Here is a 22,274-nt window from a genome sequence, read left to right on the forward strand (position 1 = left end):
GTGCTGATGATGATGATTAAGAGTTGCTCGCTACTAGATACTTTTCTGTCTATTTTATATCTTTGTACTTGACCTCATTGATCTATAGCTTTCCCATATCCTTCAAAGGATACTATATGAGTGATCTGATAGGATTGAAGGGGAAATTACTACTTTTTCCTTTGAGATTTACAGTACCTTTTAAGTTGATGAATTTAGTTTATTTGATTAGCTCAGTGATCTACAATTTCCGAAGGAAATCATAAAAAGGAACAGCATGAAACGAAATCATCGTAAGCGATAGGGGAAGCGTGAAGCTTTTGTCATATTATGTACAGTACTATACATCTATGCATCTTACGTAGTTTCAATATCTTAGAACCATACCAGCCAAGAAGTCGCAACATAGATAGTTCTGTAATTTTGAATATTCAATTGTCCGTTATACAGATCAAAACGGCCTTTTTGAAGATTAAAGCGCCAGCTTGCTCCGATTTCTCATTAATTAGAAAGCACTCATTCCTTCTACAACATTCTCCATACCTGCTCTTGCCTTGAGTACCCAATTACTTTGCTCATCGTCTTCCTCTTTAAGACCAATATCACCACCCAAAGTCGCAGCATCGGCTTCCTCTTTCCATCCACCTCTAAGGAAAGCTCTTCCACCATCTTTAGACATGACTATTTTCCTTGCTCTGTCTTGGTCTGATTTCAAAGGCGATTGCAAAGACAGGAATAACCCAATTCGCTGAACACAATGGATTCATCAATATAGGTGATCGTGATATGTATGAACGGGCAACTTACCGGAGGAATGGTGACTCTTCCCATCTTGAAGCAATATTCACTTATAGTCGAACAACATACTACACCTCCATCGGCTCTTTGACCTCTCTTTACAGCCCATGATCGTTTGATCTCCTCCACTTTACTACTTGCAAATTGAGGTGTGGATGTTCCGTTAGTGGTAGGTAGTGCGGGTGATGTTGATCTAGTTGGTGGATCGGAAATAGATGGTACAAGTGTAGCAGTGGATTCTGTTATTGTCTCGGAAGCTTTTTCGGTAACTGAAATTACTGAATTCTCCGTAGCGATCTTAGCCTTTTCAGTTTTTGATTTCGCTTTGGAGGATTTTTGAGGATAAAGGATAAATTCAATTACAACGTAGAACCTAGACCACATGCAGAGTAAGCCTTATTCTGATTCGAAGGTACTGGTGAGGTATAATGCTCACCACTTCTCATCCCATCCTCCACATCTAGCTTCCATTACATACTCAGCACCTAATGGAATCTCTTTAAAGAAGTTATAATGAGTAGCGCCTAATGCCATATGAGAACCAGATGTGAAAAGTGGTGATAAAGCTTCTATACACCATTTCATTTTTAGTGCATCGGAATTCTTAGCATATGACCTATAAAATTATAGAACGAGTTAATTGAGTAGTCATGAGTTAGAAGATAGGCAGGAAAATGACTTACGAATTACTCAAATGCAGGTTGTAATCACAATCATCTATCCATGCAATCCTATGTATCCTAGTTCTCAAATCTTTTATACCGCCATTCTTATTTGATTGAACTTTCCAATCTTTCAAATACTTCGATCGGCCCTTTTTATATGCGAGATAGTATGCTTTTATACCCCAATACCATACTCTTATATGCCATTGAAATGGCCATGAAGGGGAATGGAGGACGAAAAGTATTAGAAGAAGTGCTTTGACTATGTATAAAGATTTGTTAGCTGGTTTCTCTGATCTCGCGTAAAGGAGGGGTCATACAGCGGAGAGTTGTAAGGGAACAGAGAGAGGAAAGGCCATGGGGACTCGCGGACAAGGCGAGGACTGGGGGAAGCCGAGAGGGACAAGGAGAGAGGGGAAGGGTAGGAGTACGACATGACTTGGCGAGTGAAGATGTGTGACTCACTAGGTTTCGGTATGAATGGTAAGAGAGGTTTCGAAGAGTCCATCGATAATTTCGTTAATATAGCTTTGACACCATCTACCAACGCAGTAGGGAGCTGAGCGATTATATGGGCGGACATGATTTAATTTTATCGTGTACCGAGGCAGACAAGTAGACACGAAAGTGATAAAAGAAGACGAATAAGTTAGTAACATTCTCTTCTTTTTGTATACATCATGTCGCATCGAAATGAATATTTCGCTAAAGTGGTAGACTTTTTTCCGGTTATAACATACCGTGAAATTAGCTAAATAAAACTCACCCTCTTAACCCTACCACGATCCACGAGCGACATCCCTTATGAAGATAAGGAGTTGTCTATGCGTGGAACAAGAAACTTCTATTGATATAATGCCGGATTTCTCGGATCTTTGGAAAATGACAGACTATTTGGTAGCGATAATTAGATTGAAAAGTAAGATTTCAATTATGATGTCGAGGGTTTTATGTTTGGCTTTTCAGGGTGAATAATAATGAATTAGATTCCAAGCCAAAGGATGCGTCGCTTATGGCCGGCGACCGACAAAATATATCAATTTTAGAAAGAGCATGATTAACACGTGGGATGATAGAATGATGGGTGGAGGTGATCCAGATTAAGAGAACAATAAGACCTTTGAAGAGGATGATGTTTTGACGATAAACTGTGTTCACCTTGACTAGTCAAATTATTGATACATCAAAACGTATTACAAGTAGTGCAACTCTTCTTCGCTATCTATCAATCCCTTATAGACATAAAAGGCGAAATGTCGATATATGCACCTTCAATATACTCTCTTGAACCTACTCCACTGCCCACCAACTCTCATCCTTCAGCAACATTAGATGAACAACAAGAAACAGAATCTATAATCTCTTCTATCTTCTCATACCTTGCTTCTCCAACGACTGACTCCGATCAGAAGACTATATTAAGGAAGAATGAACATACACAATTTCTAGCTTCAACATTTTTCAAATTACCTGGAAAATTCGTTGCTTTAGATGCAAGTCGACCTTGGTTGATATTTTGGAGTGTACATTCTCTCGATATTTTAGGTGTAGCTTTGGATCAAGGTACAAAAGATAGGTTAGCTTAATCATCTCACTTCTTCCGTTATAGCGAAGATGACGGAGCTTATATTTCAATAGAGTTGTTTCTACGATACTTAAATTCCTTTCTCCCAATGGAGGATTTGCTGGTGGACCTTCTAGTTCTCAAATACCTCATCTTCTACCGACGTATGCAAGTGTCTGCTCATTAGCTATTACGGGAAATTCTGGACCCGGAGGAGGGTGGGAAGAATTGAAATATGCCAGACAATCGATATATGATTTCTTCATGGATTGTAAGAGGGAAGATGGTGGATTTGTAGTTTGTAAGGGCGGTGAAGTAGATGTGAGGTATGTATTTACAAGCTATACAATCATCATTTCGTTTTAAATATCAATTAGCTAATCCCCTCATGATAGAGGAACATATTGTTTACTGGTCGTGGTTACTTTATTAGACATCCTTACACCGGAATTAATACATAATGTGGATAAATTCATAGCATCTTGTCAAACCTACGAAGGGGGATTCGCTTGTTCTCAATTCTCTTTTCCCTCCATAGAAGATGATAATTTATTCACTCGAGCATCAATGGCAGAAGCTCATGGAGGTTATACATCATGTTCACTTAATTCTCATTTCCTTTTATCTTCTATTCCTTTACCTAATTTCCCTACTCCGATTGATGTTGATTCTGCCTTGAGATGGAGCGTGCTTCAACAAGGGGAATCAATAGAAGGAGGTGGATTTAGAGGAAGAACAAATAAATTAGTAGATGGTTGTTATTCTTGGTGGGTAGGTGGTGGAATTCCAGTTTGTGAAGAATTGGTTAAACGTCAAAAGAAAATACGATCAAACGGGAAAGAGAATAAGATTGAAATTATCGATGAAGAGAAAGAGGAAGATTGGGTAGATGAAACTCGTACGTATATCCAAGTGGATCTTATGAATTTCCCAAAAGCTGACGCTACGATGTTAGCTACTCCACCCTTATTCAATCGAGGTAAGCATAGAGTAAGCGACGGAAGGAAAGCTCATCTTACACCTTCATGATAGTTGCCTTGCAGGAATTCACATTGATAGCTGCTCAAGTGGAAGCAGGTGGAAGTGGTGGATTACGAGATAAACCTGGAAAGTAAGTCATGTTCATACGAAATAATCATGAAACTGCTAACGCATTGATGGTAGACGACCAGATCAATATCATACATGTAACAATTTATCAGGTTTATCTATAGCTCAACATTCAATGAAACATTCTTCCTCCGTTGTACAATCAAACAAAGATAAATTCGACACAACAAAGAGTTTACCACCTATTATACCTCGTTCAAAAGATGGAGGATGGGCAAGCGAAGAAATGAGACAAAATGCAAGAAAAGAAGTTTGGGCAAACGCTCTTGGATGGATAGAGGATGAAAGTGGAGAGATAATAGTTGGAGGAAAAGAAAATAGAGTGGTAAGTTTGTTTCGAAATCATACTTTCAGGCATATTCTGTGTATCATGCGCCACGCTGACATTCAATGGCTTAGAATACCACCACACCTGTATTCAACATCTTAGCATTACGATTGCAACCATTCATAAATTACTTTTACTGTCAAGAGGATTAGTCAAAAGGGAAGAAAAAATATCACGATTTCAGGATTCTACTTCCCTGGTCTTATTGATCATGTATTATATCTTCTGTACGTTCTATCGCATTTCTAATCTACGCAAACAATACGATATGAAATCACCTTTATACTGATTAGATACCAGCTCTATACCTTTCTGCACCTTTCCAATTATCACCCAAAACTTTTCTTATAGGTGAATCAGGTCCAAAACCGATTGAATAAAGATCACCTGAATTAGGATATTTTTCAGAATCACCTTCTCCACCCAAATATGATGAAGCAGTAGCAATATACATTGTTTCTAAATTTGGTCCTAACATCATTATATCATCAGTATTATTTATTCAGGTTTACAGTTTAAGAAAATTCAGGATTTTCCTTTACTTTGATCAGGAAAAAAAAAACAATTTGTGCAGATACAATAAGATGTGAATTGAGTGGTTTTGTAAAACTTACCTCCAAAACAAGGTATAGTAGCTCCTTTACTTCCTTTAACAGTAATCATAGCTATTATATCACCATTTGAATTAAATCCAATTACTCTACCATTTCTCCATCTTGCTACCCAAATATTTCCAATACCATCTAAACATAATCCATCATATACACCTTCTGTAGGATTTTCTTTATCAAGAGGTGGAGGAGAAGATGCGAATTTTCTTCTATTAGTTGGTTTTCCAGTTAATAAATCATAATCGAATATATCAATTTGATCTTTTCTTGAATCGATATAATCTATCAAAACCTCGATTAATAAGAGATTGAGATTGAGATTGCATTTTTATTGTTTGGTAATTATTAAATACTTACACATTTTTTTTCCATCAGATGAAAATCCTAATCCATTAGAAACTCCAACTTCATCCAAAATTTTAGTTTCTTTACCATCCAAATCGATTCTAAAATTGTTTTTTGGAAAAAAAAACAAAAGAATAAGAAATTGATTAATTTTTTTTTTATTTTTTTTTAAATTAGTTAAAATAAAAAACTCTTAATGATTAACTTACTGCCATAATTCTCCTGGAAATTTTGGTACTTTTTCATTTTGACCCATACTTCCAAAAAAAACTCTTCCAATTGGATCAACACCACCATCATTAAATCTAATAGTTTCATTTAAAACTAATTCTTTATTTAAAGGTTCTGAAATTATTTTTAAATAATTTTTTTGATTTATTTTAATTTTTTTATTAATTAAATTTGAATTTGAATTTTCGATAAATTCAAAAGGTTTTGTAGGTTTTGGTAATTCAATTAAATTACCTTCAAATGTTCCTAAAAAATTTTCATCATTTAATTTTGGTGTTATATATGTTAAACATTTTGAATTTAAATATTTATCAATTGAATATGTTTTTTCTTTTGGATCGTATCTATTTTATTTTTTTTGTTAGTCACTGATTTAGCAAAAAATATAATTTGAAAAATTGAATGATAAGATTTAAAAAAAATATTAAACTCACGAATGTAATTGTGAATTAAAAATGTCAACCCAATGAAGTAATTGAGTTTTTGAATCCCAAAGTATACCTTCTCCTAAATTATTTTGACATTCAAGTAAAACTTCAGCATCAAAGATAGGAACATTATGAAGTGACATTTTGTTCGTTTTTAGATAAAAGTATTAAGATGGGAGATCAAGGTTAAAATGGTTAGTAAGTATGAGTTTTGAAACGTATGAACTACATATATACCGTTTTTATGCCGTCCTTCTTCATCTTACCTATAAGTAATACTAGTATTCGTTACCCCACTCTTCTTTATTTTGTCCCACTCTGTGTTCCGGTCCGGGATTGGGATTGATAACTAGTACTAGTTCAGGGTTAATTCATGCGTAAAATCACGTGTCGAAAATGTACACACCTCACCTCCACCTCACAAGTCCACCTTGGAAATTGGAAAAGTAAAGTATCATTATTTATTTTGTTTGATATCGATTTGACTCATTAACATCTTACAAAATATACCAATTACAACAATGCTATGAATTATTCCTTGGAATCATCAAATCACAAACGATAAATAGTATCAAAAATCTCATAAATATCATAAACTATTCTGTAACTTCATTTTCATCTCTTTCAATTCTTTCAAAAGTTGTTAATCCATATACAGAACAGACAGGAAAACCTTTAAATCCAAATCTTTCCTCTAAATCTTGAAAAGCATTTGACCTGTTAATTTGGTCGAGATGTGACATTCGTAAAGCGGCATGTATGAAAAGTGATGTTAATGTTTCTGGACCAGCGTTAGATCGTAATCCCCATACAAACCTATATTCTGAGAAAGAAGGAATATGGTCGGGATAAGCCATTGGCCATTTTTTAGGGAATTTACCAGTTTGTTCAAGTTTTGTAAGCATACCAAGAGCTAACTCTAATTCTGCTATAATCTTGAAAGGATCAGCTCAACCTTCATTTTTAGGTTGAAGGAAAACTTACAAAAACAGTCTGTCCACTAGAAAATCACAGAAATCAATACAAAACTTATAGTAGCTTGATTGATTTTCAGAATTGATAAAAAATATGCATACCTCTTTGAATTCGTCAAGTAGTTCATTTCTGCGATTATACGTCTCAAAATCAAGATCCTCTGGTACGATCTCCTGCAAGCGATGCCAATGACGATAATAATTTAATCCTGTAATCCAAGCAATAGATAATTCTTCTCTCGTAATTGATATCTAATTATGATTAGGATCAATTTTGATTTGAGCGTAAAATCAAGGAAAAATCCAGAAAATGGGAGATTACTTACTTCTTTACCACTTGTAGATTTATCATAAAATTTAATAAAGTATATTGGAGTTTGTCCTAATGATAAGATATATTTTGATATTGAGATTGAATTTTCTTCTCTATATGAAAAATGATCTTTTCTAATTACTTGATCATTTAATTTTGGAGGTTGAGCAGTTGATAAAACAAATGAACAACCTCTATAAAGTGGATCTGTAGGCATATGTTCACCTAATAGTTTAATTGAACTGTCCATTGTTGTTATGTTTCTAAATGACACATCAAATGAATATTAAATTGTCCAGTCATCGATTCAAATAGTCGAATTCCAGGCTGGAGGACACAACGGTATAGTGTACGCACAATATGAAAGATTATGATATGTATTGCGCAAACTCTGTCCAAGCGAACCTAAGTGTCGTGAGATTTCCACGTATTCCCAAGACGCCTCCACCTTTCATATTCGATACCCTCTGAGACATAATATTCATACTTCATAAATCGTATATACCAAAAGACAAGTATTGAAGAAGAAACTCGTAAAAGGCATAATGTCACTGTCCTTCGTTTATATACTATCAAAATAAACCTAAATATACTAATGAATCTGATCATATCACCCTTAGACTGGTTAAACCCAATCCCATGAATAAAACCATCATCCCTAACATGGCAGTACTCGTAGTAATAGTCATATGACCCGCTGAGGAGTTTACTGTGTAAGAACTTCTACCTGTATATCCTCCATATTGAGCCATTAATTGAGCAGAAATTTGTGATCGTGGTAACACGCTTCTAGGTTTAATAGTTTGTTGTCCTATTATACCATCTCCAATAGTTACCCATGATGCGTTCGATGGAACTCCATTGACCACAATGAAGAATAATGCAGGGCCGGGCACTGTGAAATGAAATTGACAAGTCAGTCTTATCCAGACCAACGATATGGATTATGCAAGACCAGTAAAAAATCTTCTTCATCATTGCAAAATGTCCGAGAAAATCGACTTACCCAATATAGCTGGATTAGGTTCAACCTGAGCAACATGTAATATTGCACCACCATCATCTTGTGTCGTGAAACTAGTATCTAGTTCCACGTGCCTTTGACCCATGTTCATAGTATGTGTTGAGAAACCAGTTCGTATTATAACTGCTCTGGTCTTATTGATATTTATGGCGCTATTATCGAGATCCGCGAGTGTGAGTTGGATATCGAAGGGATCACCGCCGTCTGTACAGAACACCGTCAGCTGATACGAAGGCAGTCAGGCGGCATGCCTTCAAACAAAAATGGCAAATCGCTTACATGTCAGTTGAGTTGGCATTCCTGTTGGATTCGGTTTGGTCTTTCCCCAACTATCCGTCGTTCGACGTCAGCTTCACATACGTAGATAAGGAGGACAAGCGATGAACCCACTAGTCAGGATAGAAGATCTCGACTTGATATTGTGTGAAATAAGTATAGGTAGTATTCTGCTCCTTATTAACGTCTAGTTGTAACGGATTGACAGAAAGAATTAGCTCAGAGACCGGTGCTTTAAGACAGAGTATTGCTACGAGGAGCATATGAAAGACTTACAATCTGCGTTCGGATTACTTCCGGAAACAATAACACTGCCATCCGGTAACAAACTCGCTACGCTGTGATACATCCTGGGGATAGGTGACACAGCTGCCTTGGACCATTTAGATCCGGCTGCAGCTTTAGGATCGAAATACCATGATTGATATAATGGTTGATCTGCATAGGACTGACCAATTGTCCAATCTTCAGGACCATATCCTGCTGTACCTAGGTGTGCTCCGTTTACATAGAATAGTCGTCCATCTGGAAGATTGATGAACTGGAATTCAATGAAAAGTTAGCTCATATACATTGAGTTGGTCTCGCAAAATGCGATATAAGAAAAAGGTTCGGTGACTCACATTACCCATTGATCGCCCTGTATCTAACGGATCTTCGTGATACCAATTCAAATCAACATCCGGCGTAATCTTCACACAACTCTGATTGGCAGGATAAGTATTAATAGCCCAAGTAGTTGTCCATTGATCAGCTTCTAAAAAGGTCCCACCACAAAAAATGATAGTTGCTGTCCAATTGTTCTCCGGTGTCATAGGGAAGACGGCTGTACCCGCTGAAGCAGGATATACTCTAACACAATCTGGTATATCCGCTATCGGATATTCTATATTATTTTTATAATCGAATATCTCAGCTTGAAATTCAGCTTGGACTAACATATTTCCTGAAGGCAGAAGCCATATCAGGGGAAAGAGGTTGACAGGCATTGTTTTGAGTAAGAATTGCAAAGTGAATGGTGTTCCTTTGGAAGGGAAATACTACCAACCCATGAATTTAGCTTCGTAAGGCCGCAAAAATAGAGCAGATAGAAGGACCCACCTCGACCGTTGGGTTATTCTGATTATCCGCATAATTAACATATCCACCCCATTCACAACCACCCATAATCATAGCTGAACCATCTTCTAAAGTTTCTAAAGTTGGATACCATCTTCTACTTGTCATATACATAGCAGGATTATCTACCCATTCACAAGATTCATCATCACATGGATCAATTAATCTAATTGCTTTTCCACCATCCCAATCTTTATAAGGTGATTGTCCACTTTGTTGAGTATTAGGCATAGCTGTACCTCCATATGTTATTGCTTGATTTCCACCTACATTTAACCAAGTTCCATTACCTAATACTGTTCCTCCTGCACAAAACGAATTTGAAAGGACATCCATTGTTCGAAATTCATTTGTAGTAAGATCGTATTCTGTTGCCCAAGCTGGATGACCATTGACAGTAGCATTATTATTTTCGCTAAAATCGAGACATACTGAATATTAGCCTATCCGAAAAGGTTTACAAGCAAGTGGATCCACATTGCGCAGTCTCGATTAAAGTGCACTCACGTCTTGTCAACTATGTATACTTTGTTCAAAGTACCCAAAAATAATTGTTGAGCTGATACACCTGATAATCCAACATATTTGAAAGTGTTCGGCGTTTGTGCTTGAACGGTTAAAGGAGCGATTGAAAGAGCAGTGAGGGAGAGGACGTGCAAGAACGTCGATGAAGAGAGAGGCATCTTGGTAAGTCAACGAGGAGGAATTGAGACCGTGATGAGGCGAAAGAAGTTATTGAAGTGAGCTTCGACGTATTAGATCTTGAATGAATTGAAGTCTCAATGGAGAAGGGTTCGTTATTAAATTTGAAGAACTAATAATGTGTTTTTGAAATCTTGATTTTTTCTATTCCTGTCTTTCTTACGTGAATTCAGTATCTCACTTCATTTCAATTCGTTTCACTTCGTTAATATTATCTAGGTAAATGGTATCGTATTCGTTCCCTGCGCGAGCAGAATTCTGATGTACCTCGTTTCTGACTGATTCCTTTGAGATGATAATTAATTTTACAGATACTTTCTAAGTTGTGATCATGAATTTCTCAAAGTTGAGAAAGCTGTGTTGAATTGTAGTGACTACCTGCCTATCTTTAGCTTCATTAATCTATTAATTATTTCACGCGTTACACTTAATGATACTTACCACGTGATTTGCGGGAAATGACACGGAAACAGAACGGAATCAAATCATTCTACCAATCCATGTGATCTACCTGATTTTTGTTTTGACTGACAGCAACAAATATCAGGCTGAGCAAACCAGGGGTGATCAATTGATCCCTTTGATTGAATTGACGTCATAATTATACTACTTTCGGCGGTTGAGATGATATTGTTTGTTTGTGTTTTCTGTTTTAGGAAGTGTTTTCAACAAATAGATGAATTACATGACGAGGTGATAGCCATTTGAATAAAAGGGTAGATAGATACAAAGGGTAATTCTAACAAAAAGACATAACCGTATGAGAGACATAATTTACTAGTATTGGTGTCGGATCAAAAAAGCTAATAATTATGACGAAAGCAGGAAAAACATTATGAAATTAGATCTCTGAAATCTCTGAATGGCAATTTCATTATATTATATAAAGAAGACATAGACATCTGATATTTCATTTGTTTTGATTATTTGATTTAATTCTTTTGATAAATAATTTACCATACTAAAAGAAGATTATTCAAGATGCCTTCTGAACGAGCTATTAAAATCTCACATTCAGTATTATTTGGACTTACACTTTTAGTTTCAATTATTGCATTAATTATTTCAGCTGTTTTAGTTGCTCATTATAACAAAGATGGTTATCCACCTGTACATACAGGTGCATACACTGCTAGAATTAGAATATTATTAGTTGCAAGTGTTTGGACAACTGTTTTTGGTAGTAAGTTAAGAAAACTTTCTGGCAAATATATTTTTTAAAATATTTAATTTAACTAATATCTTATTTCATTTTACTTTTTTTAAGTCATTTTAACAATTGGATTCCAACTTATGGGTACTCATATTGCATTTGGTATATTACCACATTTAATACCAATTACAATTGGATTTATTTTATACCTTATTGGTTCAGCAAGTTTAACTGCTTTAGTAGATAAAATTGATTGTGGAAAATCTGGTGATACTTTTTCAAGATGTGGTGTAGTTAAAGGTTTAGTTGTTATAAGTTGGATTGATACGTGAGTTTCTTATTCATTTTTCCTGAAGAAACTTTTTTTGTTTTTGTGTTTTTACATGCTAATTTTGAAAAAAATTCTTAACTTTTTACAGAATCATTTTACTTATTACCCTTGTTTTCCTTATTACTCTTGCTTTTGTAGCTAGAGGTAGATATGGTGTACATAAATCTACTTTGTATGCCGATTAAATAATTATCCCATCGAATTAATAATTGAAATTTGAAATTTTGCGAATAAATTATTTGTCGCAGGATGGTATAGACTGGTCATAAATTTTGATCAGGAGTAACAGGCAGGAAAAGATAGTAGGATAGGCAAAACTGAAATTGAAAAGAAAGTATTAACATTTGTTTATAATTAATTAAATAATAAAGCCTTATAATTATCGCATGTATATAAAGTAACATATTACGATATCATGTTTTCTAGCAGACCAGCAGCAATTTAACAATTCCCACATCGCAGTCTGACCTCCCTCATCGAGGCGTAAGGGAATTATAACCTGCACCTATATATCGATCATTCAGTCAACAATAAATACCCTTGCGAATTGTACACAATAAACAACTCAAAATTCGATTGCGAACGGTAACAAAGATCCAGCTATACTTTTTTCAATATCATTCATTATCATAAATCGCAATTATAAGCATCAAGATATAATATACAACCTAATAATTATTCAAAGAATAAAATTATCTATATATTCGAAAAAATCACTCAAAAACTTCTATAATTTATAATAAAGAATGTTGATTATTTGTAATGAGTAATCGAGGTGCTTTGTATAATAAAAATTCACCAGGTTCTCTAGGAATAGCATGTAAAAGTAATCGAGCAATAACTTCGCCCTAAATATCAAAGAGAATTCATCAGCTCCGGCAACTCCTTTTTCGATAGGGCTAATACGTAGGGATCGAAAATCACTAACCGCTTCTACGAAACATGCTACTACGATTAACCAAATTATTATCCATGTTATTCTGTGTGTAGCTCTTTCTTCAATATATTCATGTATAATTTCAAGCTAAATAGGATCACAGGTTGTCAGTTATACCTTTACCTTGTCTTGTTTGATTTGGACGACTTACCAAATCACCAGCTACAGCTAATCTATCGTTAAGTACTTGTATTCTAGGTCCAATTTCCAAGTATTCATGAATAGCTTCGTACAAAGGGAAAAGAGAAGCTTCAGACCAGAATAATTCAGGAGTGTCTGCGAACATTGAAATGAGTTAGCTTGAATTAATAAACGAAATGACTGATCTCTTTGGACTGCAGGTTTTGCACAAATATGAATGACTACTAACCCAAAATACCACCAATCAAATTAACGTCCATTCTTAATTTAAACAATCTACCAGTCATTTTTAATGCTTCTCTTCTTGATAATTGTAAATGACCTGTAGTAGAAAGTTCTTTTGGAAAAGAAGCAGTTAAAGAAAGTGTTTCTTGCATTGTTGATTCATATATTGAAAGTTTATTTGATTGTGCAATAGCATGTGCTAATGATAATTTGAATAAATGTGAATGTGATTTGAAAGCTACAAATTACAAAGTTGGGAAAAATTAGTTTCATTAACTTTACTTTTCAATTAAGGGAGAAAAAAGCGACTCACTAAACATATCATTATATATTCTAGGTTGTTCAGCATCTGAATCATAAACATAATGAAATTCTTCTATTTCCCAATCTTCTTCATCTAATCCCCTCATCCAAGTTCCGGCAGTTTCACAATCTTCCATAATTTCTCTTTCTTCACTTTCACTAAATCCAAAAAATACAGAAACTCCATAAGAGAAAAATACAGCTTCAGCTACATTTTGAGTTGAATGTGAGTTTCTTCTCCTCTTAATTGGTCTTGATTGTTGCGAATATGATGTCGGTGTAGTTTCATTCTCTGGTGATATTTGCGAATCATTAGAAGGTGAAGTCTGAGTTGGAAGATCTGGAGGAGCGGATGAAGGTGGAGAAGGATGTAAATTTGGCGAAGCTAATTCGTTAGGTGATAAAGCTTGAGAAGGTATATGTTCTAATTGTCCTGGATGTTTAGAATTCATATGTGTACCTAATTCTCTTTCTGGTGATTGAATTTCGGGTAAAGAAGAAGTTGAACTTGGTAATATTTCATCAAGAATTTCAGGTTCAGAAGGTATAACATCTAAACCTTCATTTCGTAATTGATCTTCTAAATGTTCTTGAGCGATCTGTTCAGCTTCAGCTTGAGCCATTCTTAAACCTAAAGCACCTTCTTCTGTATCTTCTCTTTCTAGATGTTCTCTAACTTCTTCTCTAATTTGATCACCTGGTACACCAATATCAATTAAATCACCAATTGGTCCTGTAGGAGAAGGTGGAGTAGCTGATAAAATGTATTCTGCAGGAGTAGCTTCACTAGGATCTTCTCTAGGAAAATAAGAATCATTATAACCTAAATCTTCAGCCATTGTCATTCTTTCTAAAAGAGATACTCCACCAGGAGACTTAACAGCAGGAGATGATCTAACTTTTGTTGAAGCACCATATCCAGGTAATAAAGGTAAATTATATACAGCATAAACGCAATCATCAAAAACTCTTACAACACCAACACCATGTTCTCTTTTTAAAAAAGCTTGAAGTAATTTTAATCTATATCCGTCTGCAGTTGCATATGCAGTTAATCTAGGTAGTTTATTTTCTTCTCTTTCACGTTTTGTCATTTTTTCAGCTTCATTTCTTTCATCTGAAGAATTACTTATATTTATTGTAGATGAACTCGAAGGATGTTGTTGATAATATGGTTGACGTGATTCACGTATTGATTTTGGTGGTGGAATTAATAAATTAATTTGAGATCCCATTGGTGATTTGGGTAAAGGTGCTAATTGTGGATCTTCAGGTAAAAGTACATGTTTCTCAGTTGTTTTTGATGTTCTTGATGGTAAAGATTGACGAATACCTCTAGCTGGTGTACCTCTTCCCAATGGAGAAGGTATTTTTGGTACAGATAAATTTCTTAAATGAGCTGGAAGTGAAGCTAAACTAGATGTGGAAGGGGCTAGAGGTGTTCCTTGACGTAATGAAGATGCTGTTCTAGCGAGACCTAAATTCGTGATGATGAATGAGCATATCATCAAATTGATTCGAACGAGAGACTCAAGATTAAAGGACACAAGAAGGTGTTCTGACTCACCAGGCAATGTACCAGGATTACGCCTTGGTATATTAGCAGGACTTGATCCAGCAGGATTAGGTCCAGGATTATTTGAAGATTTTGAACCTCCAGCTCGAGGAGCTGTATTTGGCCGAGACATTTTGCTGAACAAACTTTCTCCTGTTGGGCCCGAAAACTATAAAGATTAGAAGAACGAGGGATGACGAAGAAGAAGGACAACAGGTCAACTAATATCAATTGTCTTATCCACACATGTGATTGATGAGTGAGGAAAGGTGCATTGATGTTTTCAATGGCCAACAAATCTTAGTGAAATTGAATAATTGAATAAATCAATAATCTGACGCCAAGCATCGATTTGTGAATCGTAATTGAATTACAAATACTTGAAAATGTTTACGAGTTTAGATTACACTTTTATTGTAATATCATTGTAATATGCGGGTATCACCCTGAAATGGCTTCAGGGTACTACGTCAGTGCTGTCAAGCGCCATGCAGCTCACCTCTTCTCTCCTATCATTCACTCATATATAACATTACACCGGCTCATGATAGCAATAACCCTTTATTCCAATAATCATTTGTCTTCAAATCGTATCGTTACAATATACCGGCCATCGTTCAACAGCCATAAATATAGTATTGCTATCGTCATCAGCTCTTGAACCATTGTTGACTCATTGCACCGTGGAACCAGCTGCCTCGTCTGACCAATAACAAAGCGCAAACGCCTTCATCATGGCGTACGTAGCCGTAGCAAAGGCATTATACGATTATGATGCTCAAGACCCCGAGACTGAGATTTCATTCAAGGAGGATCAGATCTTTTACATCATAGAAAAAGAGGATGATGAGTGAGTTTAGCTACTTAATCTGTTGTAGCGATAATCATATGTGTCTACGTCGAGTAAAGGGCGGAGTATAAATAGCTACACAAGACAAAGCTGACAAGCTTGATTGTGTCTACAGTTGGTGGAAGGCTAAAGCCAAGGATGATGAAGGGGATGCTGAAGGCAGTGTCGGACTTTTACCTGCGAGCTATGTCGAAGAGGTGAGCTCAACCCTTTTCCCGTTTGAGTATTCCGGGTATAGCCAATTACGGGTCTCGGACGAATCAAATGCTAAAGCTATCTCAACTCATCCAGATACCACCAGTAAATACTACTCGTGCTTTGTTCGCTTATGAATCGACATCACCTGAAGAATTGTCCATGGGCGATGAATCTACTTTACATGTCTACTCAATCGAAGAAGATTGGCTACTAGTGAAAATTGAAGGCGGAGATGAACGATTGGGATTCGTACCCAGAAATTATTGTGAACCTATGGATGCATCTGCCGAACTGGAGGTCGAGGATGCAGCTGATGCAGCTGCTGAGATCGAAGCTGCTCGACAAGCTGAGAAGGAAAAGGAAATAGCTGAGAAACAACGACAACTGAAACTGAAAGATAAGGTCGAAACTTGGAGTATCAGCGAATTGGACGGTAAAAAGAAGAAAAAAGGTACTCTAGGTGTAGGAAATGCCGCTGTTTTCTTCGCCTCTGATACTGATAAGGTGCGTTAGCCTGATTTCATTCTTTCTCGTTGAGCGCTGAAAACTGATGTACCTCATCTTAGTCTGCCCCCGTCAGACAATTCCCTATCTCCGACCTGATATCCGTTGCTCAACCATCATCTAAAACCCTCGATCTTACGTTCGCTACTCTCGGTCAACCATTACATTTTCACTGTGGTGGCTCGGACACTACTAAAGCTATTCTAGCCAAACTTGAAACTAGCAAAGCAGCCGCCGGAGAAGCTCTTGAAATGATCAATGAGGCTAGAGGGGGATATTCATCAGCTGAAGAAGAAACATTACCACCTCCCACCAGAAACGTTCCCCCTTCATCAGCAGCCGAACCTAGAGGAGTACGATTCGCCCCAGAAACAGCACCAGCATCTTCCGCATCAGCTGAAACAGCAACTGTGCAATACGACTTTGATGCTGATGGCGATGATGAGTTGACCGTTAAAGACGGTGAAACAGTCACAATAGTGGACAAGGAGAACGATGAATGGTGGTTAGTTAGAAATTTGAGAGGGAAAGAAGGTGTTGTACCTGCTGCATATGTCCAGCTGAACGATGGATCTGCCCAACAAAATGGCGCTGCGGTAGAAGAGCATGATAGCGAGGATGAAAGAGAACGAGAGGCCGAAGCTGCAGCACAACTCGATGCCGAACGTAAACGACAGGCTCAAGCAGCTGCTGAAGAAAGAAGAAGAATTCAGGTAGCTGCTGAAGCTAGACGAGCACAGGAAGAAGAGGATAGACAATTAGCTGAAGCTATTCAAGAGGAACAAAGGGAGAAAGCTGCTAGGAAAGCACTCAAACGACAGGAAGAGGAGAGAAGACAGAGAGAAGCTAATGCGGAAACTGCGTAAGTAGACTCGTGCTTTTCGCAATTCGAGACTGAATGAGTTTCCTTTTAGTCGAGAGCGAGCTCGAAGTGGTGGTATGCAACCGCCTAAAATTACCAAGAGACCTTCTAACAACGACGTCGCTGCTGCTGCGGAAAAGATACCGACTCGTGGTCATGCTGCTCCAGCCAGACCTCCTGAGAACAATAGACCAAGTGAGTTGCTTCTGTTTGTCGAATCTTGCGCAAGAGCTTATATGTACAATGTAGAGCCTAATCCAAATCGAATCAGAACATGGAGTGACAAGTCTGGTCAATTCAATGTTGAAGCCGAATATTTAGGTCTCAACGGGAATAAGATTCGATTGCACAAGGTCAATGGTGTGATAATCGAAGTCCCAATGGATAAGATGTCAAGCAGAGATAGTGAATTGATCAGAAGGCATGAGGCTAAGAAGCGTGCTGCCAGCATGGACGATGATGATGTGCCCCTCGGTCAATCCAGTCGTCGAAATGGTAACAGCACACCCCCTGTTCGATCTACTGAGAGTCAACGTCGAGCTGCGCCCGCCGAGGAACCCATCCCACCTGAAGCTATGGCGATGCCGAAACCTCGAAAACCTCGATTCGACTGGTTCGAATTCTTCTTATCTGCCGGATGCGATATGGATGATTGCACGAGATATGCTTCGAACTTTGAAAGAGATAGAATCGATGAATCGATTTTACCTGAACTGGAATCTAGTACATTGCGAACGCTAGGTTTGAAAGAAGGCGATGTGATCAGAGTCAGAAAGGCAATTCAAAACAGATTCGCCAAGAAAACGCCTGAACAACAAGCTCAGATCGATCAAGATATGGAATATGCTAGACAACTGCAGGAATTCGAAAATAGCGGTAGAAAGGGTACTGCACCTCAACCACCTCCTGGATTATTCACCGGACCTGGAGGCAAGCTGTCAAATAACACTAGACGAGGTAGACCTGAGAAGAAATCCTCTGGAATAGAAAGCGTCGATCCTTCTGCGCTCGCGGCTGCGTCCGATCAATTAGCCAAAACTTTCATCTCTACTCCCCCACAAGCGCCTACCCCTCCGCCAATGGCTGTATCTCCTCCGCCCGTAGAAGAGAAGAAACCAGCACCTCTTATAGCTGGATTTGATGATGACGCATGGACCATCAAGCCAACATCAAAACCTGCTTCTCCTGCTCCGTCAGCACCTCCCGCTCCACCGGCTCCACCTATCTTCCAGACAACCCCAGCTCCAGCTCTCACCGCTGCTCCCACTGGTCCAGCAAACAATACCGATTCCCTACTTGCTCAAATTAATGCACTACGACCCGCAAGTACCGGTATATCAGCCAATGATACCGGAGGAAGTGGATCCTTTGATACGGTCTCAAAAATGGTCGGTCAGCCTCGACCACCTGCACAAAACTATGGATTGGGTATGCAAAATACTGGTCAACCAATGTCTCAGCTGTATGGTCAACAAACTGGGTTCCAACCTCAACAGCAACAGCAATCACCCCAACCAACCGGTCCAAGAGGTCCGTTGGCACCTGTTCCTGCCAATGCAGGATTATTGAACCCAATGCAACCCAATATGACTGGAATGTTCGTTCCTACAAGAGGTATGTCACCTATGACAGCTCAACAAACTGGTTTCTCACCTCAGCAACAACCTCAGCAACAAATGATGGCTCAGCCAACAGGTTATCAAGCTGGCTTCCAACAGGGTTATGGTGGTCAACAACAACAGTTGGGTATACAGCCTAGTAAGTTCTCGAGAGGTATTTCCTTCTCAATGTGTGTATAAGAGCTGACGTTTGTTCGCTTGTTCAGATTTTACAGGATATCCTGGTGGAATGGGAATGGGAATGCAACAACCTCAAATGCAACAACAATCATCATTCAATGCCATTGCTAATATGCCACCTCCACAACAAGCTCAAGGTGATCAAAATAAATTCGCTCCTTCGAATATATTCGCAGCGATGAAGAAGAATGATTTTGGTAAACCAGAAGAACAACAACCCCAATCTTCTAGTGGGTTGTTACCGTTTCTTATTGTAACCGAGTTTAAATACTGACTTGAAAGTTTCTGTGATGGATAGATAAATACGATGCTTTAAGACCTTTGACAACTGGTTATAATGGTGCACCTGGACAAATGATGCCACAACAAACAGGTTATGGAATGGGTATGATGCCTCAACAAACTGGATATAATATGGGTATGATGCCTAATATGACGGGATATAATCCAATGATGGGTAATGGTTATCAACAACAACAACAAAATCAAGGTCAAAATCCTTATGGATATAGATAGGTAGATAGTTTAACACGAGTGGAAGTTTGGGTGTGATTCTTTTGTATATCCATTATCTAGTTTTATAAGGATTTTTGTGTCTTGATTATATAGTTCGACTGAGATGCATCAAGATACAAGGATTAGGTATTTGAAGGTGAGATGAAGTGCATGTATGTTTTACGTTCTATCATATTCGCTCGATTCTCAAACGAAAAGTTAAGGAAATGCGATTCTCAATAAGGGGTTTTCCTGAAGAGGTTTTCTTGGCGCGACCAAAATAGAAATTTGCTTATCTGCCTTAATCACCATGTTTAATTTCATAAGATTTAAACTGTTGTCGATTGCTATCATTGACTTTAAAAGCCTCTCTTTCATAAATGTGATGTTCTGTCCAGTGACTTATTGCTAACCAGTCTTCACTATTTACCTATTCAATAATGTAATCATGAAGACTATGAAATGAATGACTACTTGAATACCACTTCAATTCTCGGTAAAAAAAAAGGTTATAGACGTTTTTTTTTCTTATCTAGGCACCAAATTTCACTTCTGACCCATGCGATTCCGTAAATCTCTTTTATTGTTGTAACCCTGTTTTTATCATTTAAATTATATTTTAGTACAGGGAGTAAAAGTCAAGATTGATTCTCCAAGCCCAATTACTATATGCAGCTATCAATTTACTTGAGACGGGATGTAATTGATCGTGTGGACAGGAAAGATAAGTGGAAGTTAAATTCAATTTCGGACGAACTTCATTCTTGTCTTGGCGATGATTTGCTTTAAAATCATGTATATATTGACTGATAATTTTTAAAAGTCGCATTATAGTTTTCGTTCATCCATCAATCGATAAAAATTGAGTAAATCTAAAAAAGATGTTTTCAAATACACCTTTCTTTACTTTAGCTCTAGCTGCTATTTCTCCTTTAGTAGCTTCTACTCCTACTTATCGTAGAGATGGATCATCTTCAAAAAATAGCTCTGAAGGGTTAAGTTTCGAGTTTCCATTATCACCTAAGATTATGTTAATTTCGTGAGTTTTTTCTCTTCCATAATCTCGAATTTTCCTACGTACTCAAATGTATCTTTCATCTTGTACTAAATGATATTTCGTTTTTCTATTTAGCCTATTCGCTCCAGAAGATGTATGGACACAATCACTTGGTTTAACAAATAATATAACTCTTCCAGGTTTATCACCCCTTTTCCCATCTATTGGATGTAATGATGATGCATCAATTTGTCATATGACAACTGGTGAATCTGAAATTAATGCGGCTTGTTCAACTTCTGCTATGCTTTTAGCAAATGAATTTGATTTGACTTCAACTTATTTGTAAGTCCTCTCTAGTCATTCTTCCAATCATAAATCAATCGAATTAGTCCAAATCTTGTGCTGATCTTTTACCTCTTTACACAGCTTGATCGGAGGTATAGCTGGTATTAATCCTTATATGGGTACTACTGGTTCAGTCGGATTTGCTAGATATGCAGTACAAGTCGCTCTTGGGTGAGTTAAACGATATTGAGAATGGTCCAAAAGAGATAGAAATAATTAATGCGCTATATGTAGATACGAAATTGATGCTAGACAAATCCCTTCAAATTGGACAACAGGATATTGGTTATTCGGATCAAGTCAACCAGGAGAACCAGCAAAAACAATATACGGTACAGAAGTTTATGAATTAAATACTAATTTAAGAGAAAAAGTAATGAAATATACAGAAGGAATTAAATTAAATGATACAGAAGAAGCAGCTTCTTATAGATCAAAATATGATTATTCACCTGCTAATCAACCTCCACATGTTTTTAAAGGTGATGTTTCAACTTCAGATGTATATTTCGCTGGAAATTTATTAGATGAAGCTTTTGGAAATATTACTTCACTTTGGACAAATGGTACAGGACAATATGCTTTAACTGCTGAAGAAGATAATGCAATTTTTGAAGCTATGGTTAGAGCTCATTTAGCTAAAAAAATGGATTTTAGTAGAGTTGTTTTAATGAGAACTGCTAGTGATTTTGATAGAGGTTATGGAGGGTCTGATGCGTGAGTCAATAGTATTCCGAAAGTGCGATGAAAGATTGACGCCTTCATCTTCGCAAAGCGTCACCGCTTTCCAAGCTGAGCAATACGGTTTCGAAATTGCCATCGCCAATATTCAAATTGCTTATACTCCTATTATCGAGGTGAGTCTCTCTATCTCCCTATCATGCCTACTTTCATTTCTTACTTGAACTCAGCTGACCTCATAAATTCCTTATAGGGTATCTTGAACGACTGGGAATCCACTTTCAGCTCGGGTATCTCACCTCAAGATCAATGGCTTTACAATGCTGATATTTTCCATAATCTCGTTCAGAGAAAAAGAGAAGTCAAGGAATTTGATAAAATGATCAAAAGAGCTCAAAGGGGTAACTTGAGAAGGTGATCACGGCGGT

General features: G+C 37.2%; 9 protein-coding genes across 9 annotated transcripts; 4 read left to right on the top strand and 5 right to left on the bottom strand.

The window, feature by feature from the left end:
* Window positions 1-484: 484 nt before the first annotated feature.
* On the bottom strand, window positions 485-2,025 carry I206_107088 (uncharacterized protein; the record flags this gene model as incomplete). Its single annotated transcript, XM_019157090.1, has 5 exons — window positions 485-727; window positions 787-1,150; window positions 1,214-1,393; window positions 1,461-1,704; window positions 1,908-2,025. 5 exons carry the CDS (start codon window positions 2,023-2,025, stop codon window positions 485-487), a joined length of 1,149 nt encoding a protein of 382 aa, XP_019009808.1.
* Window positions 2,026-2,695: 670 nt separating this feature from the next.
* I206_107089 (uncharacterized protein) lies at window positions 2,696-4,596 on the top strand (the record flags this gene model as incomplete). Its single annotated transcript, XM_019157089.1, has 7 exons — window positions 2,696-3,018; window positions 3,081-3,332; window positions 3,402-3,904; window positions 3,962-3,985; window positions 4,039-4,117; window positions 4,171-4,441; window positions 4,516-4,596. The coding sequence occupies 7 exons, from the start codon at window positions 2,696-2,698 to the stop codon at window positions 4,594-4,596; spliced, it is 1,533 nt and encodes a 510-aa protein (XP_019009807.1).
* Window positions 4,597-4,733: 137 nt separating this feature from the next.
* On the bottom strand, window positions 4,734-6,202 carry I206_107090 (uncharacterized protein; the record flags this gene model as incomplete). Its single annotated transcript, XM_019157088.1, has 5 exons — window positions 4,734-4,915; window positions 5,059-5,337; window positions 5,413-5,501; window positions 5,610-5,975; window positions 6,066-6,202. 5 exons carry the CDS (start codon window positions 6,200-6,202, stop codon window positions 4,734-4,736), a joined length of 1,053 nt encoding a protein of 350 aa, XP_019009806.1.
* A 453-nt stretch (window positions 6,203-6,655) lies between these two features.
* I206_107091 (uncharacterized protein) lies at window positions 6,656-7,596 on the bottom strand (the record flags this gene model as incomplete). Its single annotated transcript, XM_019157087.1, has 4 exons — window positions 6,656-6,987; window positions 7,044-7,059; window positions 7,136-7,285; window positions 7,360-7,596. The coding sequence occupies 4 exons, from the start codon at window positions 7,594-7,596 to the stop codon at window positions 6,656-6,658; spliced, it is 735 nt and encodes a 244-aa protein (XP_019009805.1).
* Window positions 7,597-7,951: 355 nt separating this feature from the next.
* Window positions 7,952-10,448, bottom strand: I206_107092 (uncharacterized protein; the record flags this gene model as incomplete). Its single annotated transcript, XM_019157086.1, has 8 exons — window positions 7,952-8,241; window positions 8,353-8,574; window positions 8,650-8,699; window positions 8,761-8,833; window positions 8,923-9,187; window positions 9,270-9,686; window positions 9,748-10,180; window positions 10,273-10,448. 8 exons carry the CDS (start codon window positions 10,446-10,448, stop codon window positions 7,952-7,954), a joined length of 1,926 nt encoding a protein of 641 aa, XP_019009804.1.
* Window positions 10,449-11,448: 1,000 nt separating this feature from the next.
* Window positions 11,449-12,136, top strand: I206_107093 (uncharacterized protein; the record flags this gene model as incomplete). Its single annotated transcript, XM_019157085.1, has 3 exons — window positions 11,449-11,650; window positions 11,735-11,948; window positions 12,040-12,136. The coding sequence occupies 3 exons, from the start codon at window positions 11,449-11,451 to the stop codon at window positions 12,134-12,136; spliced, it is 513 nt and encodes a 170-aa protein (XP_019009803.1).
* Window positions 12,137-12,685: 549 nt separating this feature from the next.
* Window positions 12,686-15,245, bottom strand: I206_107094 (uncharacterized protein; the record flags this gene model as incomplete). Its single annotated transcript, XM_070203449.1, has 6 exons — window positions 12,686-12,799; window positions 12,880-12,975; window positions 13,040-13,164; window positions 13,259-13,492; window positions 13,568-15,034; window positions 15,125-15,245. The coding sequence occupies 6 exons, from the start codon at window positions 15,243-15,245 to the stop codon at window positions 12,686-12,688; spliced, it is 2,157 nt and encodes a 718-aa protein (XP_070059550.1).
* Window positions 15,246-15,846: 601 nt separating this feature from the next.
* On the top strand, window positions 15,847-19,841 carry I206_107095 (uncharacterized protein; the record flags this gene model as incomplete). Its single annotated transcript, XM_019157083.1, has 8 exons — window positions 15,847-15,962; window positions 16,078-16,159; window positions 16,254-16,664; window positions 16,727-17,526; window positions 17,579-17,721; window positions 17,776-19,284; window positions 19,352-19,555; window positions 19,624-19,841. 8 exons carry the CDS (start codon window positions 15,847-15,849, stop codon window positions 19,839-19,841), a joined length of 3,483 nt encoding a protein of 1,160 aa, XP_019009801.1.
* Window positions 19,842-20,701: 860 nt separating this feature from the next.
* Window positions 20,702-22,264, top strand: I206_107096 (uncharacterized protein; the record flags this gene model as incomplete). The annotated part of the gene is made up of 6 exons (XM_019157082.1): window positions 20,702-20,859; window positions 20,953-21,162; window positions 21,247-21,336; window positions 21,400-21,882; window positions 21,941-22,022; window positions 22,100-22,264. The coding sequence occupies 6 exons, from the start codon at window positions 20,702-20,704 to the stop codon at window positions 22,262-22,264; spliced, it is 1,188 nt and encodes a 395-aa protein (XP_019009800.1).
* Window positions 22,265-22,274: the final 10 nt, after the last annotated feature.

Source organism: Kwoniella pini, chromosome 10 (assembly GCF_000512605.2).
Source record: "Kwoniella pini CBS 10737 chromosome 10, complete sequence".
Lineage (NCBI taxonomy): Eukaryota > Fungi > Basidiomycota > Tremellomycetes > Tremellales > Cryptococcaceae > Kwoniella > Kwoniella pini.